This window comes from Vulpes vulpes, chromosome 8, assembly GCF_048418805.1.
Source record: "Vulpes vulpes isolate BD-2025 chromosome 8, VulVul3, whole genome shotgun sequence".
Classification (NCBI taxonomy): Eukaryota; Metazoa; Chordata; class Mammalia; order Carnivora; family Canidae; genus Vulpes; species Vulpes vulpes.
The window spans coordinates 74,513,219-74,536,724 of record NC_132787.1 but is presented as its reverse complement, the minus strand read 5'-3'; the positions used below and the strand labels follow the sequence as shown (position 1 = coordinate 74,536,724).

Below are 23,506 nucleotides of genomic sequence, written 5' to 3'. Positions count from 1 at the left end.
CTGCTGGTATCTCTCTCTCTCTGTCTCTCTCTTTGTGCACACTTGCATGAAGGCTTCTTCCGTGTAGGCAGGATGTGGGGCTGCCCCTAGGCATGTCTCTCACGGTGCTCTTGCCCAGGTTTAGGCAGGAGCATCTGTCTTGCAACTCCAGATAAGGAACTCTTCCTCTATTCCTTTGCCCTCTGGGATGACATCCCTAACCTGGCTCCTACCAAGGGGTGTGTAGGGACAGGCCACTTCCTAAATTCCTGGATGGGCCAGGAGCCTTTGCTTTTTCCATAGGAAGGAAAATTTTCTAGGGATAAGGAAGGAATGTCTGCTGAATCTGGAAGCTTCAAGGGAGTGAGGCACAGAGCCATAAAACTCGGGGATGGGGCTCAGAGCTTAGGGAGCCCACTGGGAGGGTTGTTTGTGGGCTTATTTGTTTGGGCCTCTCTAAATAACCAGCAAAGTTAAACTGAGCAGGACATGCTATTTCTGAGCACCTGCCAGGGGGCCAGGCCAGCAGCAGCTCTCAGACCCATCCTGCTTTATCACAAATCTATAGCATAGCTTTACTCCATCTTATTTCCTTTATTTTATAGATAAGGAACCAGGTGAAGTTTTTGACCAAAGTCACATAGCTCATCAGTTGTAGTTGGAACTTGAGTCTAGTCTGTGAGCCTCTAGACATAGGGGGGCTACAGACATGCAAGGCTGCCACCTCCTCGGCCAGGGCAGGCTCTCCCCCAGTGTCCTGTGGCCTCCCTGCACCTCAGAGTAAAGCCGTGTGCCCCAGCAAGGGCGGGGGTGGGGGGTGAAAAGCAAATGCACTCTCAAGAAGTACAGTCCAAGAGCCAACTGGTCTCCTTGCCCTCCTGCGCCACCATCCCCCCTCCCCCTTGCCCGAGATCAAGACAAAGTTGCATTGAATCCCAGGGTGAGGGGCGGTAGGGGTGGAGGGACTTAGGCCCCTTAATCCCCCAGTGATGAGTTTGTGTGTCCTATATATTCCCATCAGCCAGGCCCAGCCTAGCCCCTGCACTGTTCTCCACTCCAGTAGAGAGGGGGCGCCTCCCCCCCACCTCCTCCCTCTCCTCCAGCTCAGCTTCTTCCCATTCCTTCCTGTCTTCTGGAGCTCAAAACATTTTGTTGGATTCCATAGAGCCATTCTGCTTCTCCAGGAGCTTATCCTTCAACTTCCCAAGCCATCCAAGGGCCGCTTTATTTTGGAGGTTAACAAAACTCACCGTGTAAGGCATGCAGTAGAACTTTCTTCCTCGTTTGTTCTGGTTAGGACACCTGAGATAAGCAGTTTCTTTTTTCTTTTTTCTTTTTTTTTTTTTTTTAAGATTTTATTTATTTATTCATGAGAGAAACACACAGAGAGGCAGAGACATAGGCAGAGGGAGAAGCAGGCTCCCTGCAGGGAACCCGATGTGGGACTAGATCCTGGGACTCCAGGATCACGTCCTGGGCCCAAGGCAGATGCTCAACTACTGAGCCACCCAGGGGTCCCAAATAAGTGGTTTCAAAAGAGATTTCACTCAACACCAGGGCTGAAAAAAAAGGTAAACCAAGACAATTCTAGATATGGAGACCTGAGTTCTGGTCCCCAGGTCCTGGCCCACCTCTGACTAAGACGGAAGGTTGCCTCCAGGAAACAGGCCCCTACCCCTGCCCTCACCCAGGCAGGGCTGCCTTGATGGCCATAGACAGTGACCTTACCCATCAGGCCATTCTACCCCTTCATTCAGGGAGGAGTGATTTAAAAAAGGAGAGAGAGAGGAGAAGGGAGAGAGAGAGAAAGAGAGGAAGAAAGGGAGCAGAGGAGGAGAAACACGTAAACTCTAGTCACAGTAGCCCTTGCAGAGGCGGAGAGCACAAATCACGTGATTGAATGAGTCTTCCTCATGTCTCCTCCTCTCTACCAGCTGCTGCCTGGGAGCTGGGACCCATGTGAACATTTTGGCTGCTGGCCTGGCAGGACCCTACCTCTGGGAGAGCTCTGCCCCAAGGGTCCTGGGCTTCCTGGGAGGAAGGAAGATGTGATTGGTTCATAGGCAGATTGTCCTTGGGAGGTAGTTGCAAGGTCAAAATGATGCTAAATCTCCTCCAAGCCCCATCTCCCCAGTCCTTTGGTAAGGTTGTCAAGGAGGGGTTTTCAGGATCCTTCCCTTCCATGCACTCATCCATCCATCATCCATCCACCCATCCCTCCATCCTTCTCTTTTATCCATACCTTCTATCCATCATCCATCCATCCGTCCATCCATTTTCCTCCCCCTCCCTCCCTTCATTCCATCCATCCATCCATCCTCTCATTTCCACAAACATTTTTGGAGTACCACTTCTGAGTCAAGCAGACACTGAACTGGACAGTGGGAAAACAGATGAATTCAAGAGACTCTCTGCTTCACAAGTAATTCATGCTTCATTCAATTCATGAAGGCCCAAGGGAATTGATTTATGGGTGGGGAGAGAGAGTGATACGTAAGAGAGCCACAGACCTGCATGCAGACTCCAGCTCCGCCACATACTACTAGCTGAGCTACTCAAAAATGAGTACATTTTTGACACTCTCTGAGCTTTAGCTTCTATTAGGAAGGAGATGATAGCACTTGTCTCATTTGTGGGGTGGCTGTCAAGACAAATGAGCTCATGGCTGTGAAGCACCTAGCTGGATAACAGGTGCTTTGCGGGGGCTTGGTACATTTTTTTCACCTCCTCTGTGGGGTTGGGTTGCCAGATAAAATACAGGATGCCCAGTTACATTTTTATTTCAGTTAAACAGTAAATTTTTAGTATAAGTATGTCCCAAATATTGGGCATCCACTATGTTTATTTACCAAAGGTGGCAACTCTACCGTGAAGCCATGTGCTGCCCATTTGGAACTGCCAGCCTAGAACCAGGAACACCTGCCACCAGGCTCTGTAACTCCAGGGGTCCCATGGGTGGTCCTGAATTCTTGAGTCAAAAGTAACCTTTAGCTTTCTAATCTATCTATTTTCTTGGTGCTTCCATTCTGGGAAGGGCAGACAGGAGCCATGTGAGTGAAACACCAACAGTCACACCTCAGGATAAATGCTCTGAAACAGAGTGAGGGGTGGGGTGGAGTCAGGTCGATTTTAATCCATTCAGAGTAATGGACTAGCCAAACTGTATGCCTCTTCTGTCACCAAATGCTCTGTCTGCTTCTTCCTTCTATTCCTCGGTCCCTACCCCACCTCCCTCAGGTCCCAGAAATCTGCTCTCTCCTCTTTGATCTCTGGAAAGCTGCTACAGCTTCTGTCCGCCCCCTCCCCTGCCCCTCCAGCCCAGAACCTGTTGATCTGGGGTTGTTCTGGGAGGGCAAATTTATGCCTAGCAGAGTCACGAGCATTTACCCATTTGGCTCCTTAATTCATATACATATTTATTTAAAAGTACATATTTGCAAAGAGAAACACTTGGGACTCCTGTCTCATAGCAATTGCAGAACTCCTTTCCACAAGGCCGCTGCCAACATTTCCCATTCCAGTTACTGGCGTTTGAACTTTTCCCACCAAGTGAGGTCACTGATGAGAGTAGGGGAGTTGATGTTATCCAGACAAAATGCTCTCATTCCCACAGGGACATGCTCCTGAGGCTGGCACATGTTCATGTACAACATGTGGACTGTGTAGAGGAATGAAGACCAGGGCAGGGGTGTTGGGAGGGGAGCCAGCTAAGCACAAATAGCCCAGGTCTTGGCAGGAAGGGAGGGTAAAGGAAGGTCAGCCTTGGGATCCAGAAGTGAACTGTAAAGAAGGTGCTCCCCTCCACCTCTGTCCTCTGTCTCCTAAATGGAGCTGCCTTCTCTGTGTTCTTTGTACCCTGTGGGCTTGCTGGAGAAGGCTGCAGTGGGGAGATCTCACCTCCTCTCTCACATTTGATCATTCTCCAGACAGGCCTGGGGAGGTAGATTGGATCTGGAGGGGTAGCCCAAATATAGACAGTGGGTTGTGAGACACTCGTCCTTCTCCCTTGGAAGTACCCAGAGAGGACTGAGAGTAGAAAACAGACCACACTGCTTGAGGGGAGGAAGGTTCTGGTATTGCCTGTTGGACCAGTGCAGGACTTAAGGAGCAAAGCATAGGAGTCCTCAGCCTATAATTGGGAAGAGGGGCGTGAGGTGGAGACAAAGAAATGAGAAGGACCAATGGCTGAGCAAGGAGACCCAGACAAGAGCCAAGGGTAAGACTGGTGCACATTGCTTTGATTCAGAGCATCGAATACAAGCTTAAAAATAAGGACTAGCCTCGCCTTCAGGGAAGGTACAGTCCACACAGTCACTGCTAGAACTTGGTAGCCCCGAAGGCTGGACACTGGACACGAGCCTTTCCCAGGGAGACAGCCTCCAGATCTTGAGGCCCAAGCAATGACAGGTTCCTGCTCTGAGAGAGGAATGTAGGGTTTGGGACAGAGAGGGAAAAATCCAGACAGGGGTTCTAAGGGACTTTTAGGAAGAAGCTCTCAGAAGGAGCAAGAAACTGAAATTTCTGGTGGTCTTGTGTCATTTCTGTCAGATACTGTCCCAAAAGAGGGCATGGTGCCAAGCCATGTTTTCTAGGTGACCTTAAATGATAGGTTTGAACAGTAAGTCCCCACCTGAGCCTGGTTTTCCAGCTCCGGGGGGCGGGGTCCCATTTATCCAGTGTTTAATGGTGGGCCAATAGGTAGGCCCCAGGTGGTTACAAGTTGGGAGCAGGTGTGTGTCTCTTTATATCTTTGTTCCCCCAAATAGTTTAACACAGCACACAAGCACACACAAGATTTTAGGATGGAAACACGTGAGTGCAGGATGTGGGCCAAAGGGAAACCCAGAAAAGTTCCAGTGCAGCCAGGGGTATGTTCAGTATTGGGCATCCACGCTAAAAGGGCTGTGCACTTAGCCCTGCACTTCCTGGGACTCTACCAAGCAGGAAATGGGTCCAGTTAGGAGTTGCAGAGTGTCTATGTGGTCAAAACAAGCCATTGTCCTGAAGAAGTAGGGCCACCCAGAGAGTCTTGTAACTCGTCTCTATGCTGAGGATGGAGATGCATGCTTCTGGAAAAGATCCTTCAAGATTCTTCAGCTAGTGTGGCCGATGCACTGGGCAGGTCTGGGCAGATGTGGTGCAGCCACAAGTCTCCTGCTGCTCCCTCTCGTAGCTGGGTAGGCCGCAGGGGCTGTGGGTCCTCTCATTGGGGCCCCCAGTGAGTTTAGCTGAGCCAAAGATGAGGCCTCAAAGACAGGAGCCCTGGAAAGTAGAAATAAGGCAGCCTGTGCCTTCCTTTCCTGGGTGCCTGCTTCTCGCTCAGGGCTCCTCACCTCTAGTCTGTGTCTGTTCGGCTCCCCCATACTTTGGTTTATGTGTGTGTTCAGCTTGCCACTGCTTTTATGCTGCTCTGAGGAATGTCCACCTTCTGTTCCTGCTACCAACCACTTCAGTTTCTCTGTTCTCCCTTCCAGATTCCCCAAAAAAAAGATCCAGTGTGTCCCATTTATATTTCTCAGCTAAGCCACTCAGCCACCTTCTGCCAATAGATGGGTGTCTTTGGAGCAGGTGCCACCCTGGTGTGAGCAGTTGAGATTGTGGGATGGACAGCATTGATGATATACCCCTCACCCCTGGGAGGGCTATGGGAGGGCTATGGAGGGCATGTGTTCCTTGACCGGTGCCAGGGGTACAACAGGCACCCTGAAACCTGTCTGATACACAAGACGCATGTGTCCATGGACTGACAGCCCTTTGCTAACCTGCATTTACTTTGGGCGTTTCCAGGGTAGGTGTGGACTCCCAGCTGCCACTTGGGCCAGCGCTCCCCACGCCCAATCCTCACAATGGGATTGTGAAGGCAGACACTTCTAGGGGCTTTGGAGCAGCTTGCACTCTGGATGATGGGGGACGACAGACTCTCTGAAAAACCCAAGCCCATGGAATTTCTTAACCTCTATTTGGGAGACAACCTACAGCCATGTCCTGAAGCACACCTGAAGGAAACGTGCAGCCTTCTTGACCCTCCCAAACCTGAACCTCTTCGGGAACAGACCTGGGCCTCGGAGCCTCCTGATTGCATGAGGCCAGATGCTCCTCCCAGTGGTGCCAGCATGGAGCCCCCGCACCTGGGGAGTGGCTCTTCCCAGGGCGGGGCCGGGCACAAAGCAGCACCCCCTAGGTCACCCAAGGATAGCCATCCCCTGGGGAGCCCAAGGCAGAGCCAGAGCACGTCCACCCAGGTGATGTTCTGGGCAGGCATTCTACAGGCCCAGATGTGTGTCCTGGACCTGGAGGAAGAGTTGGAGAAGACAGAGGGGCTCCGGGCTGAGCTGAGATGCTGCATCCCTGCAGCCCCTGTGGAACTGCCCCCTCTCCCCTCCAGCTCTGCTGGCCCCCGCAGCTCAGGCCTCCATCCCAGCTCACCCTCGGTGGAAGCCCCAGGGGGAGATAGCAGTGACCCTGAAGGGGAGAACCAGAATGCTGTGTGGCCCAGGAAGGGAAGGACAGACTCCTCCCCAGAGTGGGGTGCTGAGGAGGAGAGTGTGTTCTTTGACAATCCCCTCTTTTTGGAGAGCCCTTGCTCGGACACGGGTGCTTCTGGAGCTCACTTTTCCTGGGAGTTCTCAGATTCCTGCATGGATTTGAGATCTGAGCCCCAGGGTCCCCAGACCCTGGAGCCTCCCCCCTCAGGAGGAGGGGTGCTGTGGGAACTGGACAGTGAGCCGGATTTGGGGGATGGCACAGCTGATTCCAGTGGCCACACCACACCTCCCTTCCCTGTGCCCACCTACAAACCTCACTCCTTCTCACAGACTGTGGTGGATGAGGCCACCAAGGGGACGCTGGAAGCACCAGGGTGCTGGACAGAGAGTGAGGTAAGCTGAGCCCTGGGGACCAAGCCAAGGCTGTGCATGGAAGGAAGGGCCTTTCTCTGTGGTCACCAGGCCCAGAACACCCTTTTTAGATGGTAGGGCCTTTTGGAATCCTAAAGTAATAGAGCAGAAAAACAGGCCCAGTATGACCTTCAGAATTATAGGGCATTTTATAAATGCCATGATGTCATCAGAACATGATGGCAATTAAGTCTGCAAATGTCTCCATCTCACCAGCTCCAGGGGGCTGAGTCTGGACACATTTAGAGAACAAACAGCTCCTCCAATTGCAGTATGTTCCAGACCATTCTTAGACACTACCCCTCCCACTTCCAAGACATACCCAGCTATAACAGGATAGTGCTCAGCCTGCGAGATGACCTCTGCCCCAGGCTGGGAGATATCTCTTTTAAGAGTCTTGTCCTTTCTTTTCTTGAGATATTTCAGCATTTGGTTACTTTTAGTTCACAGTCTTTTATTCCCACCCCTCCGCCTCCTCCCCAGGGGCCATAGATCAGGCTTGCATAACAATGGCAGAGGTTCTTGATATCAACTAGGACAAGTTCTGGGGACAAGTGACACGTGAGACGGTGGGGAGCACTGTTTTCCCAAGGAGCCCTCTGTTTAAGAGATAAGGACACTCAAGATGGAGAGCTGGGCTGTAACTTTCTAATCTCTCTGGTCCCAAAGAACAGTGCAGAAGAGCTGTGAACCAGAGCAGCTCTCTCACCTGACCCCAAGATCAGAGGAGCTGCTAGGTATTCTTGGAGGCCCCCCCCCGGCCCCCACCTGAAGGCTGGGAGGTCCAGCATGGGGCATTGTGGCTCTGTCCTGTGCGAGTACATTTTTGGGACCTTGTTGCTCTAGGGCCCTTGGGGTCCTCAGAGGGAAGCCTGGGAGCCCCATCCTCACAGCAAGTAGCATTTGCTCTCACCTCCGTGCCTGGGAGCTGTCATAATCCAGGCCGTCCTTGGGCTGGTACTGCAGACCACAGAGGGAGGAGGATGGAGGCAGAGAAGACCAAGAGTCAGTGAGCATGGACGAGGGGCTCCGGAATCCTTGTGGGATGCGTTTAAGGCCCTAAGAACTGTTCCCTTGGGTCAAACCTCTTGCCTCTCCTCTCTAAGACTTTGCTGGGAAGCAGTCTTAACTCCGCCCTATCTGCAACATCCTGTGTGGACAAAGCATTGACCTGGGACACAGGACAAGTGGAATCTGATCCCAGCTCTGCCACACATCGTGTGCCACATTGGGCAAGTCACTTCTCTCCCGGCCCCCCCTTCCCCATCTGTATGAAGTAATGCCCTGGTGGTTCTTGGGCCAGCACCAGCATTCCTAGGATGCGGGTCTTCTCTCACCCCGGATTCCTCTTCTGAACTGAGGCTATGCTGTCAGAGTGGGAAGAGAGCAGAGAAGGAGGGGCCCTGTCACCCTCCTCAGTCATCCTCCCCCTCTTGCCCTCCCCTCTGAGTGTCTCCCAAGGCTCATGGAGATCCCCTGCCTTTCTCAACAGGCCCTGCCCAGCCCGGAAGGCTGGCAGACAGAAGAGGGCCCTTCCTGGGCCCAGGTGCCTCTTCTCTCCCAGGACCGAGGTGAGATCTATTAGAGACTCTGGGAAATTGGGTGTGGGAGGCTTTGGATTTGGGTAGGGACAAAGATGGACCTTGGATCCATAGATATCATTAAGAAGTCCCATCATATCGTGTTGAAGCCAGACCAAGGGTGAAATCCTGCTTCTCCCTCAGTGACTTCATTCATACAATGGGTTTGAAAATGCTCATTGCATAGAGTTAATGAAGAAATGTGGAAAAGACCCAGCATTTCTGATGCCTGGGCCTCAGTGGTTTAGGAAGTCCTGAGCCCTGGGTTGCCTCGGACGGGAGTCCTGGGAACCCTCTGCCCACTCCCTGTGCCTGGGGGAGGTCCCTGTCTGAAGGAGGCACAGAACATGCGGCCCAGCTTCAGGGGAGGAGCCCCAGGGAGGGAGCATGTGGATGGCTGCCCAGGCGGTTTTCCTAGCTCTGCCAGGCCCCCAGCCCTCAGCCTGCCTCTCGCCCCATGTCAGCTTCCCTCCATGCTCTTCCTCAGGTGACAGTGATGCTGAGTGTATCCAGAAGTCTGCTCCATACACCTTGGCTCCGGGCCCCTGGGGGAGCACAGCCTCTTTGACAGAGCCTAGCAGTCCCGAGTCTGAGGGCAGAGGCCCTGGCCCCAGGCCCAGCCCTGTGTCCTCCCAAGAAGGCAGCCCACAGCACCAGGACCACAACTTGGGCAGCAGTTTTCCCGGGTGCATACTAGATGCTTCATGCCCTTCACTCTTGGAGCCAGATGGGACAGAACCAAGTTTTCTGGAGAGAGAAGAGGCGGGAGAGGCCCCACACCCTGGGGAAGAAGTAAGGAGTGAAAGTCCAGCCAGGACTGCAGAGGCTGGAGCCTTCCAGCCTGGCACTCGCTTGACTTCTACAGAAGGGTAAGTGTTAGCCTAACCGGTCGTCTGACTTCTAATTGTGGATGCATTTAAGAATACCCTGGTCTGGATGGAGCATGAGAAATGCACACTGGGATTTAACATACTAATATCTATTAAGCCAGGATTGTATGACTGGGTGCCAGCAGTTATGAGCAGTACTGGAGGATTTGAAAGCATGAGAAACCAAAAAGCAGACAATTACACATGTGGGGCAGGATTGGTGTGTGCCGAGGCAATGCCCCAAGAGCCTGGATACCGGGGGGTTGGAGGGTGGGGGTGGGGGTGTTCAGAGGACCTGACCAGGCCTATGTGTCCAGAGAAATGGCAGTCGTGCTAGGCAGGGCTGGGGAGTGGGAAGATCAGAGTTGGTGATTGTGAATTACACACTGCTTTGAACTTGAGCAGGTGTCTGGGAGAAACTCATCCATGAGCCTAGGCCCAGGGTGCTGGCTCAGATCTCAGGAGAAGTCAGAACACCAAGGGGAAATTTGACTGGAACCAGGGAGTGGATCTCAGAGCCCATAATGGGATTGAATAACCACAGAACTGTGGCCCAAGGCAGGAATAGGACAACTGGGAAGCCAGTCTCAATGTCTGCCTGCCCCAGGAGGCTGCCTGAGGTCTGTCGGCGCCCAGGGCCTCCACCCAGGAGAGGGGTTTTGTTCTCTGGCTGCCCGAGTAGGGGACATACTGAAGAGGCCAGGAGGAACCAGTGATGACGGTTCAGATTGTACTAACTGGAAGGTCGGCCTCACCCCTATCTCAGTGTCACTGGGTGATGGGGACAGAATCTCAGGCAGTGCCAAAACCAGAGCATCTTCCCCTTGCATCTGGAAAACCATACTGCCTCTGGAGGTGTTCGGAGGCTTGGTAATCAGGGGAGTCTTTCAGGATCTGAGACGAGAGGGCTTGTCATACCAACACTAGTGTCAATTCAACTCAAAATAAAAGTAAGTAAATCCACCTATAATGAGAACCATATTTTCTTTTTTAAGATTTTGTTTATTTATTTGAGAGAGAGAGAGCACACAAGCAGGGCGAGGGACAAAGGGAGAAACAGACTTCCTGATGAGCAGGGGGCCTGACACAGGGTTCAATCCCATGACCCCAAGATCACGACCTGAGCCAAAACCAAGAGTTGGACACAACCAACCGAGCTGCCCAGGCGCCCCTCAGTTAATTTTTAAATTTTTAAAATCTTTTTTTTTTTTTAATTATTTATTCATGATAGAGAGAGAGAGAGAGGCAGAGACATAGGCAGATGGAGAAGCAGGCTCCATGCACTGGGAGCCCAACGTGGGACTCAATCCCGGGTCTCCAGGATCGCGCCCTGGGCCAAAGGCAGGTGCCAAACCGCTGCGCCACCCAGGGATCCCAATTTTTAAATTTTTAAATTTTTTTTAGATTTTATTTATTTATTCATGAGACAGAGAGAGAGAGAGAGGGAAAGACATAGGCAGAGGGAGAAGCAGGCTCCATGCAGGGAGCCCAATGTGGGACTTGATCCCAGGACTTTAGGATCACACCCTGAGCCAAAGGCAGATGCTTAACCGCTGAGCCACCCAGGCATCCCAATTAATTTATTTTAATAACAGCTTTATTGAGAAGTAATTCACATACCATACAATTCACCTATTTAAGTACACAACCCCATGACAGTTTATGTTTGCATCATTTTTTCCTCCAGAGTAACTCCCCATCTAGATATTATTTTAGTAATCACACCAATTGGCCAGGTCATTTCTGTAAAAGCATTTTAGGGCTTGCTCAGCTATCAGAGTTCTCTTCAGATGTGATGAGTTGTCCATATTTTTCTCTTCAGTTGTCCACTGGACTCACTGCTCCAGTTCCTTGTTTGTCAGTGGCTCTTCCTGTGATTCCTAGACTCTTCTGGCCTCACTAACACAGACTTCATGAAGTCCCGTGTTTTGGGGGGGGGGCAAGATGGGTGATGTTGCTTCTCCGCAGGTCTCCGTTATGCCAGCCCTGCCTTGCTGGGTGTACGGGAGCCTCAGGACTCAGGGAGAAATGAACAGTGAAGACATGGCCCGGTTGGGGGCAGAGATGGACACTTGTGTTAAGGAGAGAGGGTGGTCGAGTGCAGCCCCATTTGATAAGTGGTCAGTTTACCAGTGAACATTTTCATGTTCTCATGGTGTTGCTTATCTGTACAGCTTCCTAACTGTGGTTACTAGGATTCAGAATATTCAGATTAATGATGATACCCCCGCCCCCAATTGTAATGTTGCAGGGGAAACGGAAAAGTCGGGTGGAGACTGGCTTGGTGACTTCCAAGGCTCTGAGTGTCAGACCCTGAGCACCCCCCGAGTCTGTCAGGGTGGCCTGGTCCTCTGTATGTTCATGATAATAATAACAGGTCACCATGTAGGCTCCTGAGGAGAGGGCTTGTTTACCACAAGCCTGTGGGTATAAGAAGGGAGAGGTCAGAAGCCACCTCTTTGACTCCCTCCCAGCTGTCGCCATGCCTGAAGCCAGGCTTCTTGTTCATCCCTCACCCTTGCACCTTCCTTGGCTCCAGCTCTAGGAGTGAAGCCTGAAGCTGGGTCTTAGAGGGGGAGAGGGGGCAGGGAGGCATCACAAGCACAGCAGGACAAGTGAGGGAGACAAATGGCTGGTGGGACTCGGGGAGACAAATGCCATCCCTCCTGGGGATGGATTAGATACCACTGGCATCTTCAAAGGACTGCACGTGACAGCTGATGTGACCTGGGCTCAAAATGTCCTTGTGGTTTAACTGAGAAAGTGCTGGGGCCTAAGCTTGGTTCCCATGCTTGCTGGCCTGGCAGGTATGCCACCTCTCCGGATCCTCCTGTGCCCAGGCCAGGCCAGGCCCCAGTTTCCCCAGGAAGGCCCTGGTCCAGCTGCTGCCTTCAATACTCAAGGCCTGGGAGCTCCAGCTCCCCTGCTGAACTCTGAGCGTGGACTCTGGGCACCCCTCCCATGGCTAACCTATAGGGATGCTTGACCCAGTACCCCTTCCTGCCCATCCCACGTGGTAGTCTGAGGACACTGTTGTACCTCTACAGGCTTCCTGAGAGCCCCATGCCCCAAACACAGTCCCTGGAGGAAGGCCAAAGGCCACAGGCTGGAGACAAGCTGGCTAATGGTGTCAGCCCCGACAAGGTGGCCTGGGACTTGGCCTCTCGCCTCTATCACCTGGAAGGCTTCCGGAAGTCTGAAGTGGCTGCCTACCTGCAGAAGAAGTAAGGGGCTTGGAGCCTGTGCAAGGCTGGAGGTTGTCAGGAGAGGGAGCAGTGGTCAGCGGACTCTGTCGCCCAGCTGCCCCTCCTGTCCCTGTGTCCCTGCTGCCCTTCAACCCGTCCTTCCTGTCCTATTCCATCCCCTCCCCTGTCCTCTTGTGGTGCCTGCCTCTTCCTCTTAGTCCCACTTGTCACCTCTTCTCCACACTTTCGAGCCCACCCGAGAGCCCCCAGTCCTGGCCACCTTGCCTCCCAACCCTACTCCATGTGTCCTCCCCACTCAGTGTTGGATGGGTGCCAGTGGCAGACAGGACCCTGGCTGCCCCCTTGCCCTCTTACCCTCCAGGGATGTGCAGGCCCTGGGGCCCCAGCCACACCCCCAGGGCGGGCTTCACTGCTATATTCTCTCTGCAGCAATGACTTCAGTAGGGCTGTGGCTGAGGAATACTTGTCCTTCTTCCAATTTGGAGGCCAGAGCCTGGACCGAGCCCTCAGGTAATGCCGCCAGGCCCTCTCTGGGGAGGAGGGACAGTTGGGAGGTGTGGCCCTGGGGAGGCTGGAATAGGATTGTCCCCCAGCTCGGGTGCCCTCTGGCTGCCCCAGCCTGGGCTCTGTCCTGGAGTCTGGCCCTCCTTCCAGGGGCTTCCTCCAGGCCCTGGTGCTCAGTGGGGAGACACAGGAGCGAGAGCGAGTCCTCTACCAGTTCTCCAAACGCTTCCATCACTGCAATCCTGGGGCCTTCTCCTCCGCAGGTAGGAGGGGCAGGCCTTGAGGGCAGGGCAGGGGGTTCTCTGGTGCCTGGGAGGATGACATGGAAGTGTCCCCAGGGGTCTGCTCAGGAGTTCACTGGGTAGTAGCTCGTGGGAGTATTTGGGTGGCTGTGGAGAACCAGAAGCACTTGGGCGTCGCTGCACCCAGCATGGGCAGTGGAAAGGCAAGAGTCCTGGTTCCAACGAGCTTTCTCTCCACTTGCCTCCCTCTGGGGCAGATTCTGTACACACCTTGACCTGTGCCATCATGCTCCTTAACACGGACCTGCATGGACAGGTGAGAGGGCAAAGGAGCTGGGACCAGCGGCATGGAAGGGCCCCGGGGGGCGGGGGCAGGGTTATGTCTGGAGAACTGGGGGTGGGGGGTGGGGGAGGAGTAGGTCTGGAGAACTGGAGAAGATTCCAGAGTGGCTGGCTAGGGGGTTATTCTCTTGGGGTGGGGAGTGTGTGCCAGCTGTCCCACTTCTCTCAATGGCCACAGAACATTGGGAAGAGCATGAGTTGCCAGGAATTCATAACCAACCTGAATGGCCTGCGAGATGGCGGGAACTTCCCCAAGGAGTTGCTGAAGGTAAGGCACGGGGGGGCTGGTGGCTCACTGGGATCATGATGCCAGGGCTTCCTGTGTAGCTCCTCATCCCGGGGGGGATGCCCTGCCTGGGCCTGGCTCTGCTGCAAAGTCCTTGGGAGTCCAAGGCTTGTTTATGGAAGGTGCTAAAGTGTGCATCCTGGTCAGCAGCAGCAGCACCTTGAAATTTGTTGGCTTGTGCAAATTCATAGGCCCCCTGCCTTGGACCGACTAAATTAGAATCTCTGGGGCTAGGATCCCTAAAATGTTCTCTTGAGTTTCCAGGTGCTTCTGAGACATGGGGAATCTGCGACTCACTGAGGTTTTGTTTTGTTTTGTTTTGTTTTTTGGTTCTCAGAAATGAACCAAGGCAAAGTTTTAAGTGGCATTAAGTCTAAGACTTAGGAGCTGCGTGTTCTAGGGTTTGAATTCTTCTAGTCTTAGGCAGCTTGGCTGCTGAAGTTCTTCCAGGAGTAGCGACTGCTTTACAGTGTGGTTATCACAATGAAATAAAGGTTGTTGTGCTTAGCATGACAAGGGGCACAAGCCTGCTTTTTCGTAAGCTATGATGGCACTGATTCTTTCGTCTCTGTGATGGACACTTCTCGAACACTTGCTGTGTGCCTGGCATGATGCTAGGCATCGCTAGAGCTACAAAGGCCAGCAAGATGCATGGACACGAGTACTCTTTGTTGCATCATTTCCAAGTTCCAGCACTGATTTACTCATTCTTCCACCATCCATATTTTGGCCCTGTTAGTCAGCTGTTCCTGCATTGTCAGATCCCTCTGGGCCAGGATGGTATGTGGATGATTCATTTCCTTTTCAGGAGAACTAGCTCAGGCCTCATGAATCTCAGGTAGGGATCAGGATTGCTTTGATCACCGTGCAGCATCTGGCACAGTCCCTGGCACATGGTGAACGCTCCATAAATGGTTGCACGTATGCATGAGGACATGGATGCATGGATGAGCTGCCTCCTGGTCAAGGAGGAAGGGGATGGAAGAGGCAGACTGCAGCTTTTCCCTGTCCTATGTCTGAGTTTGGGCCTCATGGGCAGAGGCTCCCTGCCCACTGTGCACTTCCATTCTAGGCCCTCTACTGGTCTATCCGAAGTGAGAAGCTTGAATGGGCCGTGTAAGTAAGACTCCTCTTCCTTCTACTCCCCACCCCTCTCCCCTGCCTCTGGGCCTATCCTCCTTCCATCCACCCACCCACCTGAGAGTTGGAGGAGCCCAGGGCCTCTGGACAGTGGTCCCCTCTGTGTGGGGTCCAGACAGAGGCCAATCTCAAAGAGGGTGGAGGAGTCCAGGTAATACCTGGAGGATCCAGGGGCCGTGGGGAGTAGGGATGACAGGAATAGCTGGTTTTGAAGGACTCCTTTTGGGGGGTCCTGGGACATGGCTCCCCAGTGAGAAAGAAGGTAGAAGGTGCTGAAGCTGCGGGCCCCTCCTGGTGGCTTTTACCCAGTCAGTACCCCCAACCTGATTCTCTGATGCCCAGGGACGAAGACAACGCAGGCAGACCAGAAAAGGCCCAGCTGTCTCTCCCCTCTGGCAAGATGAGCAACCCCTTCCTCCAGCTGGCCCAGAACCCCACGGCGCCCACCTACAAGCAGGGCATCCTGGCTCGGAAGATGCATCACGATGCGGATGGCAAGAAGAGTGAGTGTCTGCTGTGCTGAGTGTGTGGGGCTTGTGTCTGCCACCGAACCAGAGTGTGTGTGTATACAGGCATGCAGAGTGGCTTGGCACAGGGACATGGGCTGAAGTGTGTGACAGCATGCACAGAGATGGCGCAGGTCAAGGACAGGCAGCCTGTGTTCCTTCCTTGAAGGGGACCATGTGCTGGGTGCCGGGTAAGATGCCAGGGGGCGGGGGTGCAGAGACAAGACACACCTAGGTACTTCTTGGCCCTCAGGACCCCCCAGGACCCCTGTGGTAAGGGGGAGGTGAGACAAGTACATCAGTGTTGGGATAAAAGGTAGAAATTGCTGAGAGGTGTAGGGAGGGGGAGGTCAAGTATGGGGGTGTGGAGGAGGGCTAGGTTTTGATTTTGTTTGGAGGGTGAGATGTGGGGGACAGGGATGGGTGAGGCTTCTGGGAAATGATGGTATCAGAGTTGAACCTCAGAGCAAAAGAGGCCAGAGGGCATTTCCCACAGACAAGGAGCAGGAATGGTTTGCTGGGAATAGGGGGTGTGTGACAGAATGGCAGGGGGTACATTTGGCCTCATTCTGCAGACAGGTGGGAGCTTTAGGGCAGGGCAGCCATGGGACCAGAGCAGTAATGGAATTCTGGATTGGACGGGGTGTGGGACCAGCCAGGAGCTAGCATTTGGGCCTGAGCAAGGCCGGGAGGCGACCCCGGGGAAGCCGGCCACCTACTGCATGACAACCTGAGCCCTATGACTCTCTGGATGGGACCAGAAAGATGTCTGGTGGAACTGTGCTTGCAGGTGGGAGTGTTTGGAGGGGAGGATGGTTGGTGTGGATATCTGGTTTTGTTGTCATTTGTGCGGTCCAAGCACGATTGCCTGGGTGTGAGGCATGGCATCTGCTTGTTTGCCACTGTTTTCTTGTGTTGGTACATCATTGTGTGTTTATTATGTGCACCCTGGGGAGGGACTGAGTTGGCGGGGAGAGGGGACTGCATGTGTCTGGTTGGGGTGCTACCACCTGCTTTTGTGTTCTGCCCCTGGAGCAGCACCGTGGGGTAAGCGTGGCTGGAAGATGTTCCACACCTTGCTTCGAGGGATGGTCCTCTACTTCCTGAAGGTAGGAAGGGCAGGGTGGGGAACCAGAATGGTTCGGAGGGTGGGCAACTGATAAGCACCCCTTTTCTGAGGCCCTGTGCCCTGTGGCAGGGAGAGGACCACTGCCCCCCTGGCCAGAGTTTGGTGGGACAGATGGTGGACGAGCCGGTGGGAGTGCACCACTCACTGGCCACCCCGGCCACCCATTACACCAAGAAGCCGCATGTCTTCCAGCTGCGGACTGCCGACTGGCGCCTCTACCTCTTCCAGGCACCGTAAGTCCCTGGGGGTGCCTGCCAAGCAGCAAGGCCCTAGCCCTCCTCTCCCTGATCTCACGCTCACCCTCTGATGGCTGCTGGCTGGGGCCTTGGTGGGAATTGCCTTCTTTTTTTTTTTTTTTTTTTTAAGATTTTATTTATTTATTCATGAGAGAGGGACAGAGACACAGGCAGAGGCAGAAGCAGGCTCCATGCAGGGAGCCCGATGTGGGACTCAATCCCAGGACTCCAGGATCACGCCCTGGGCAGAAGGCAGGCGCCAAACCACTGAGCCGCCCAGGGATCCCCGGGAACTGCCTTCTTGGCCCGGAACATTAGAACGCCGCAGCCGGCAGGGGTCCTAGGGCTGCACCCAAGGCCTCCTCTGACCCTGCCCACTTTGCCACTGCAGGGGCCTCTTCCCTGGAAGCCCCGGGCCAGCCTCCTACCTATGAACAGAGGATTCCAGGAAAGCCTCTAGCCACTGATTTTTTTTTTTTTTTTTTTTTTTGCATTTGATCTAAACTCCATTGCTTTCCTAGATTTTCCTCTTTGACAGATGATAAAAACCACCCGCAGAGGTCAGCCACCTCGGCTGGTGACCGGCTTCTGGCTTTTTGAGGCTCTAGGTCTTGAGAGTCTGGAAGACTGTGCAGCCCGCAGGAGGCTGGGGGGAGAGGGACAGGGCCGACTCGGTCACCCTGGGACTAACGGCCTCCTCTGCCCTCAGCACCGCGAAGGAGATGAGTTCCTGGATCGCGCGCATCAACCTGGCGGCCGCCACGCACTCGGCGCCGCCCTTCCCTGCCGCCGTGGGCTCCCAGCGCAGATTTGTCCGGCCCATCCTGCCTGTGGGCCCCGCCCAGAGCACGCTGGTACGGCCCCCGGGAGCGGGACGGGCCGACGGGAGGGCGGGGCTGCGCGCCGGGCCTGGCAAGCCCGAGCGGGGGCGCCGAGCGCCTGGGCCCGGGAGCGGCGCGCGGGGATGGGGGCTGCGCTGCGCGCCGGGGCCCGGGACGGAGCGGTGGGACAGCTTCCCTGCTCCCCCGCTCCCAGGAGGAGCAGCACCGATCCCACGAGAACTGCCTGGACGCTGCCTCCGACGACCTGCTCGATCTGCAGCGGAACCTACCGGAGAGGCGGGGCCGCGGCCGCGAGCTGGAGGAGTACCGCTTGCGGAAGGAGTACCTGGAGTACGAGGTCAGGCGCCGGAGTCCCCCCCGCCCGCCTCTCCGCACCCCCCCCCCCCCGGCGCGGCGCTCTGCCGCCCTCTCGTGGCCGCATTCGGCGGCCCGCAGCGCCCTGTGCCGCGTGCGTGTCCCTGTGCACGCAGGCCCCTTCCCTTGTCCTGGGGGCACCTGGCAGCTGCTGGTCTGCAAACTCTTCCAGCGGACTCTTTATCACTTTCACCTAGGAGCATACTATATTCGCCTTTACCTAAATTGAAAGGAAAACTGTATTTTAGTTGAATTATCTTCCCTAATACCTACCTAGTACTAGTAGACAGTATGTATAGAGCTTGTAATACTTGCCGGTATTATCTTATTTAGGCGTCTAACAACTCTGAGGTAGGGACCGTCATCCTCCCTTTACAGATGAGGAAGCAGGCAGGGAGAGATTAAACAATTTCTCCAAACTTGATGAATTCACATCCTATTCCAGGCAGGGCCGTGCCTCATAGTCTTAACTAAGGAATAATCTGATCTGTGCCGCACTGTTTTATCCCCTGGCCCCACATCTTACCCCCCCTCCTTCATCTTACATCTTAGGCCTCTGGTCAGTGCACACATTCTGGGATCTGAAGCCAAGAGGGGCAGAGGAGGGGGCAGTATGAGGACAGAGAGGATCAGAGCCATCCAGAGGCAGAGACCAGAGAAGGAAGCATCTGTGTCATCCTGGGCTGTGCTCGCCAGGTCTCATGCTGCCTTCTCCCTGCCTTTTTGGCTCATCCCTTAGCTGGGTAGGTGGTCCTCAGCGGTGGATGCACCGTTTCCCAGAGTCTCTGGGGGTGACAGGATCCATCCCTGCCTGCAGAATCCTAGCCTCTCCCTGCCTATGGTCAGCTGCAACCTTGGCTCTCCCTAGATCTCATTCCCTTCTTTATAAGGTGGAGAAAACGATTCCCTGGCCACCCAGTCAGCCACGGCTGGGATGAGGATCAGGTGGGGTGGAGGATGAGCATACACTCAGTACCCTGGGACCCCACCCACATCTGAAAGCTGCTAGTTATGGAGGCCTTCGGAGAGTTAAACAGATGAAGGTAGTTAGCATCCCACTCTCCAGATGCCAATTGTTAAAATGCTATTCAGACTCAATTAGGCTTCAGTACAGATGTGAGCTGTTTGTGTGCAGCACTGCACAGATCAGGCCTAGTGGGTTATGGATCTTTTAGTGTCTCAGAGATGTAACGTGTTCTGGAGGCGTTAGTTACAGCATTACAAGGTGGTGGCTGTTAGAACAAGCCTGGGCTGGTAGGTGTTATTGTAAAACTGTCCAGATAACTGCACGTTTTGGGCACGTTGCTGCTGTGTCCTGCAAAGTCTGCAAAGTCAAGCTCAGTACAGATGTTGGCTGTTGGCCCAGCACTCCTTTTGCAGAAATCTTTACCACCAGAGTCTTGTTCACATGTGAGTGGTCTGTCCCGCATGATTCCAGCTTCCTCCAGCCCTGGAGCCAGGGTGGCACTAAGGTGGCGGGTCCCGTGTATTGCAGAAAACCCGCTACGAGACCTACGTGCAGCTGCTGGTGGCCCGTCTCCACTGCTCCTCAGATGACCTGGACCTGTGGGAAGAGCAGCTGGGGAGGGAAGCTGGAGGCACTCAGGAGCCCAAGCCCAGCCTGAAGAAGTCCCACTCCAGCCCGTCGCTACACCAGGAGGAGGCCCCCACCACTGCCAAGGTGAAGCGCAACATCTCAGAGCGCAGAACTTACCGGAAGATCATACCCAAGAGGAACCGCAATCAGCTGTGAGGCTGGTGCCACCTCACAGACTCTGACCACATGTCCGGGATGGACCTGAGATGAGACCCCACAGAGGAGCCTCATTTCAGTGGGTCCCTGATGGGGGATGAGGCCCTTCCCCTTTCCACTGAAGGACAACCCCGATTTCTCTGTGATCCTCCCTCCCTGTTCACTGGAACTTTCCTTATACTCTGTGCCCACCCCCAGGTTGGCCCCCAGCTGCCCCAGTCCCTGCTCACTCTCAGGGTAGGATGGATAAGAGTTTGGCTATACTCCCAGGGGCAGCTCAACACTCATTTGAAATTCAGAGTACTCCTGGGTTCTGAGCTTCCAGAAGGGAGGCTGAGGCAGCGGAAGCCTCTGGGCAGTCAAACCAGTGGAGCCATAGCCCTGGGGGTGGTCTTGCACTGGGAGTCTGGTGACCTGTGGTGAGAGGTCCTGGGAGACCCCAGCCATCCTCAGGTGACAGCAGGGTGGCTCAACCCTGCCCCCTGACAGGTAGGCCTTGGGAAGGCAGGGTTTCAAGAACAAATTCAGTGAGGCTGATTCTTGGGCCCCCGGCCTTTGTGTCCTTCCCCCCTACAATCATCCATGCACCAGGGGCAAATGAAGGAGGCCCCACCTCACACGCCCAATTGCTAATCATCAGAGCAGACCCATTGGTGGTCGGTGAGGGCCAGAAGGGGTTGGAGCCTCCAGAGCTCTGTGGAGAGTCCTGGGAACAAGGGGCCTTTGTTCCTCCAGAGCAGGGAATGAGGTCCTCCAGGTTCAGACCCTGGGAGAGGGCTGAGGGGCAAGATGTGACACATCCCCCGGGGGGCTCTCTTGGAAGGAGCTGAGAGCTGTGAGGGCCAGGTAGAAGCCTGGCTCCCTTCCACACACCCCATCCCATAAAGTTGCATTCCCAAGAGGGGTGCCAGGGCCACTTCCAGAACCCTACCCCCACCAGCTCACAGGGGGCTTTGCTCCCCTCCCTGGGAAGTCCCCTTGTGCTGCCCTCTGCCTCCCAGCTGGGCTCTGGGGGAGGTTCCGGACACTCATGGACCTCAGACTCTGCCTGTGGGAAGGAGGCTGGGTTGGAGAAGCAGCCACCATTGTCTCTGTTCAGCCAAGTGTGCGAGCAGGCTGCCCGCCAAGAGGGGCCTCTGCTGCCTGTCTGCCGCCTGCTGGCTGACGCATTGCCTCTCTGGCCTTCCTGCCAGAGGGTGGGGGGCCTCCTCCCTCTGTGTTTGTAACCAGCCCCGTGGCCTGGAACTCCACCAAGTGGGGCTGGCCCTCAGAGACCATAAGAGGTGTCTGGCCAGGGCCTGGGGCCGGGCCAGGTACTCAGTGAGCGCACAATAAATGCAGGCGTGCACAAATGTGTGAGGAAGGGAGGGTCAGGCCTTTCTGAGCAGCTGGAGCCACCTGCAGGGTGCCAGGCTTAGTCTCCCTTCATCTAGGTGTGTCTGTACCTCTGCGTGTCTGTATGTGCGTGTGTAGGTCTGTGTGCATGTGTGGAAGACTGTGAGCCAGAGGGGACCTCAGAATCATTTGTTCATCTACTCATTCATTCATTTCAGAAATAATATTGACCACTTTTTATGGGCTAGTACAGGGATTTCCAAAATGACTGGAACATGTCTCTGGCCTCTGGGAGGTAACAGTCCTGTTCTCTGGTCCTTGCTATCAGTATAGAAGCACACTTTATCTTGCTGGGGAGGCATGCTGAGGATGCATTCCCATCCTCAGGAACAAATCCCATGCTAAGGGATTCAGATTCAGTAGGTCTGGGTCGAGGGCATGATTATGTTTTTGTTTTTGTTTTTAAAAGCAGCTTGGGTCACTGATGTGCAGTTAATAGGTGAAAACCTAACATCAGGTGGATGAGACTTGCCCCAGGACTGACACAAGCTTGGCCTTGAGTGGGTTATTTGACCTCACTGAACGCATATCCTTATTTCTAAAACCAGAATAAAAAAGGCAGAGGTTTATCCACATTTGTGCATGTGTGTGGCACTTTGATGCTTCTTTGTTCAAGTAGAACTGGCACCTCTCTTTCACCTGGGCGCGGGAAGCCATCAGAGACAGGTGGTGACTGCGGGGGGGGGGGGGGGGGGGGGAGGGCCGGCGGCAGCGGGCCAATGCTGCCTAGGCGTCCCTTGGCCTGGAGGCCTGGGAAGGTGCAGGCTGCGTGGTTAGGCTGCAGTTCTGACCTGTGGCCACTGGGGGGCGGGCTTGCATCTTTCAAGCTTGTGGGGCCCCTGTGTCCAGCCGCAGAGCTCTGCTCCCTGAAGAAGAGGAAGTTAGTCTGTTTGTCCCCAACCATCACTAGAACCAGAGCCTTCCACTTCCCTAAATCCACAGTGATCCAGGCCAGGCCTCCCACCTTCTGGAGCAGTCCGCCAAGGAGAGGGTTGCGACTCTGACATCTTCATCATCCGATAGATGGAAGGAGAAAGGGTATCCAGAACCATATGGGGGCAGCCTAGAGTTCCCCAAAGTATTTTCCCCAAAGTATTATCCCCACAAAAGTGAAAACTGAGTGAGCTCCCCGTCCCAGTCCTGAGGCATAGGGCAGTGCCAACCCTCAGGCCTGTGTCTGACCTGTGTCGACCCTTCCTTCCTTTCCCACCTGGGAGGTGGGTTGGTGATCTCTTTGCTGACAGTGGGGTGGGCACAGGTTCTTGGTAATGGGCTCAGGCTCTGCAAGGCTGGCTGAAGTTTGTCTTTGGCTCCTCCTTTCCCCTCTAGGGAAGCTCAGTCTCCAGGGCCCTGGGCCTGCCGTGGCCCAGGTGACACCCCAGATGTAACCTCTTCCTGGTCCCCCAGAATCTCTGTTTTGTGTGGCTTTCTGCTGATAACGTTCATTTGTGGGTCATTCATCAGGCACCAGAAAAGAATAAAAGGCCACTGAGGCCCAAGGCCTGGGTCTTTTTCTTTGAGGGTCTGAGTCAGATGGCGACAACAGGTGGGCTACGTTAGAAGCTGGGCTGCAGGATTGCTGTGGCAGTGGGCAAGGGAACACGGTGGTATGGCTGTGGTGGGGTCTGGTCACTCAGGCCCTCACCTGCAGCCCAAGAGTGTGCTTTATCAGCAGAAGAGGCACAGGCTCATGGCCTGGGAGTCTTGCTTTAGGAAAATGATGTGACTTGAGTGAATAAGGCCAATAGGTAGGGTCAGAATATGGCCTGCAGACACTACACCACCTGTGCAACTTTTCTGTAAGTCTAAAATAAAAGATGAAAATGGAGGAGAAAAATAAATGGCCTGGAGACTTAGGACAACCTGGCAATCCCCCACCGGACCCTCCTCCCTCCCTTGCCCCCTATGCCCACGTGCATGCCCATGCCGGCACATACTCCAAGGTACTTATGGCTCTCCATAATGGCTCCTCCCACCGCCCCTCTGCTAACTTTTCTGGATGTCTGCGCCCCCTTGCCGTCCAACTGTGGCTCACACCTTTACCCGTCCCTTTCTCTTCCCTTCTCTAGAAGAAGTGCTCACTGTATATCTGGGACTGACCACACACTGTCCCTACTTCTCCTGCCTGCCATGACCTCTCTCCCTCAGGGGTCCCATCCAGGTCTTTGGGCCTACTTTCTACCACCTTCCTTATCCCACCTTGCAAACAAATTCCAGTATACCACCCTTGGGAGGAAAAAGAAAAAG

The 23,506-nt window shown here is 54.4% G+C and overlaps 1 protein-coding gene across 4 annotated transcripts in view; it reads left to right on the top strand.

Moving 5' to 3' along the window:
* Positions 1-21,834, top strand: part of PSD4 (pleckstrin and Sec7 domain containing 4) — a 35,276-nt gene extending 13,442 nt beyond the window's left edge. For 2 of the 4 annotated variants that reach the window (XM_072767133.1, XM_072767134.1), the window contains exons 2-17: positions 5,767-6,857; positions 7,982-8,107; positions 8,368-8,446; positions 8,943-9,324; positions 12,372-12,548; positions 12,960-13,040; positions 13,185-13,297; positions 13,534-13,592; positions 13,797-13,886; positions 14,977-15,020; positions 15,387-15,547; positions 16,589-16,659; positions 16,749-16,912; positions 17,625-17,769; positions 17,951-18,094; positions 19,607-21,834. In XM_072767133.1, the coding sequence (XP_072623234.1) occupies positions 5,880-6,857; positions 7,982-8,107; positions 8,368-8,446; positions 8,943-9,324; positions 12,372-12,548; positions 12,960-13,040; positions 13,185-13,297; positions 13,534-13,592; positions 13,797-13,886; positions 14,977-15,020; positions 15,387-15,547; positions 16,589-16,659; positions 16,749-16,912; positions 17,625-17,769; positions 17,951-18,094; positions 19,607-19,864 (3,072 nt within the window). In that variant the 5' untranslated portion in view covers positions 5,767-5,879 and the 3' untranslated portion in view covers positions 19,865-21,834. The remainder of the gene's footprint in view (positions 1-5,766; positions 6,858-7,981; positions 8,108-8,367; positions 8,447-8,942; positions 9,325-12,371; positions 12,549-12,959; positions 13,041-13,184; positions 13,298-13,533; positions 13,593-13,796; positions 13,887-14,976; positions 15,021-15,386; positions 15,548-16,588; positions 16,660-16,748; positions 16,913-17,624; positions 17,770-17,950; positions 18,095-19,606) is intronic. The other 2 variants (XM_072767136.1, XM_072767135.1) reach the window with 1 other exon arrangement.
* The last annotated feature ends 1,672 nt before the right edge of the window (positions 21,835-23,506 follow it).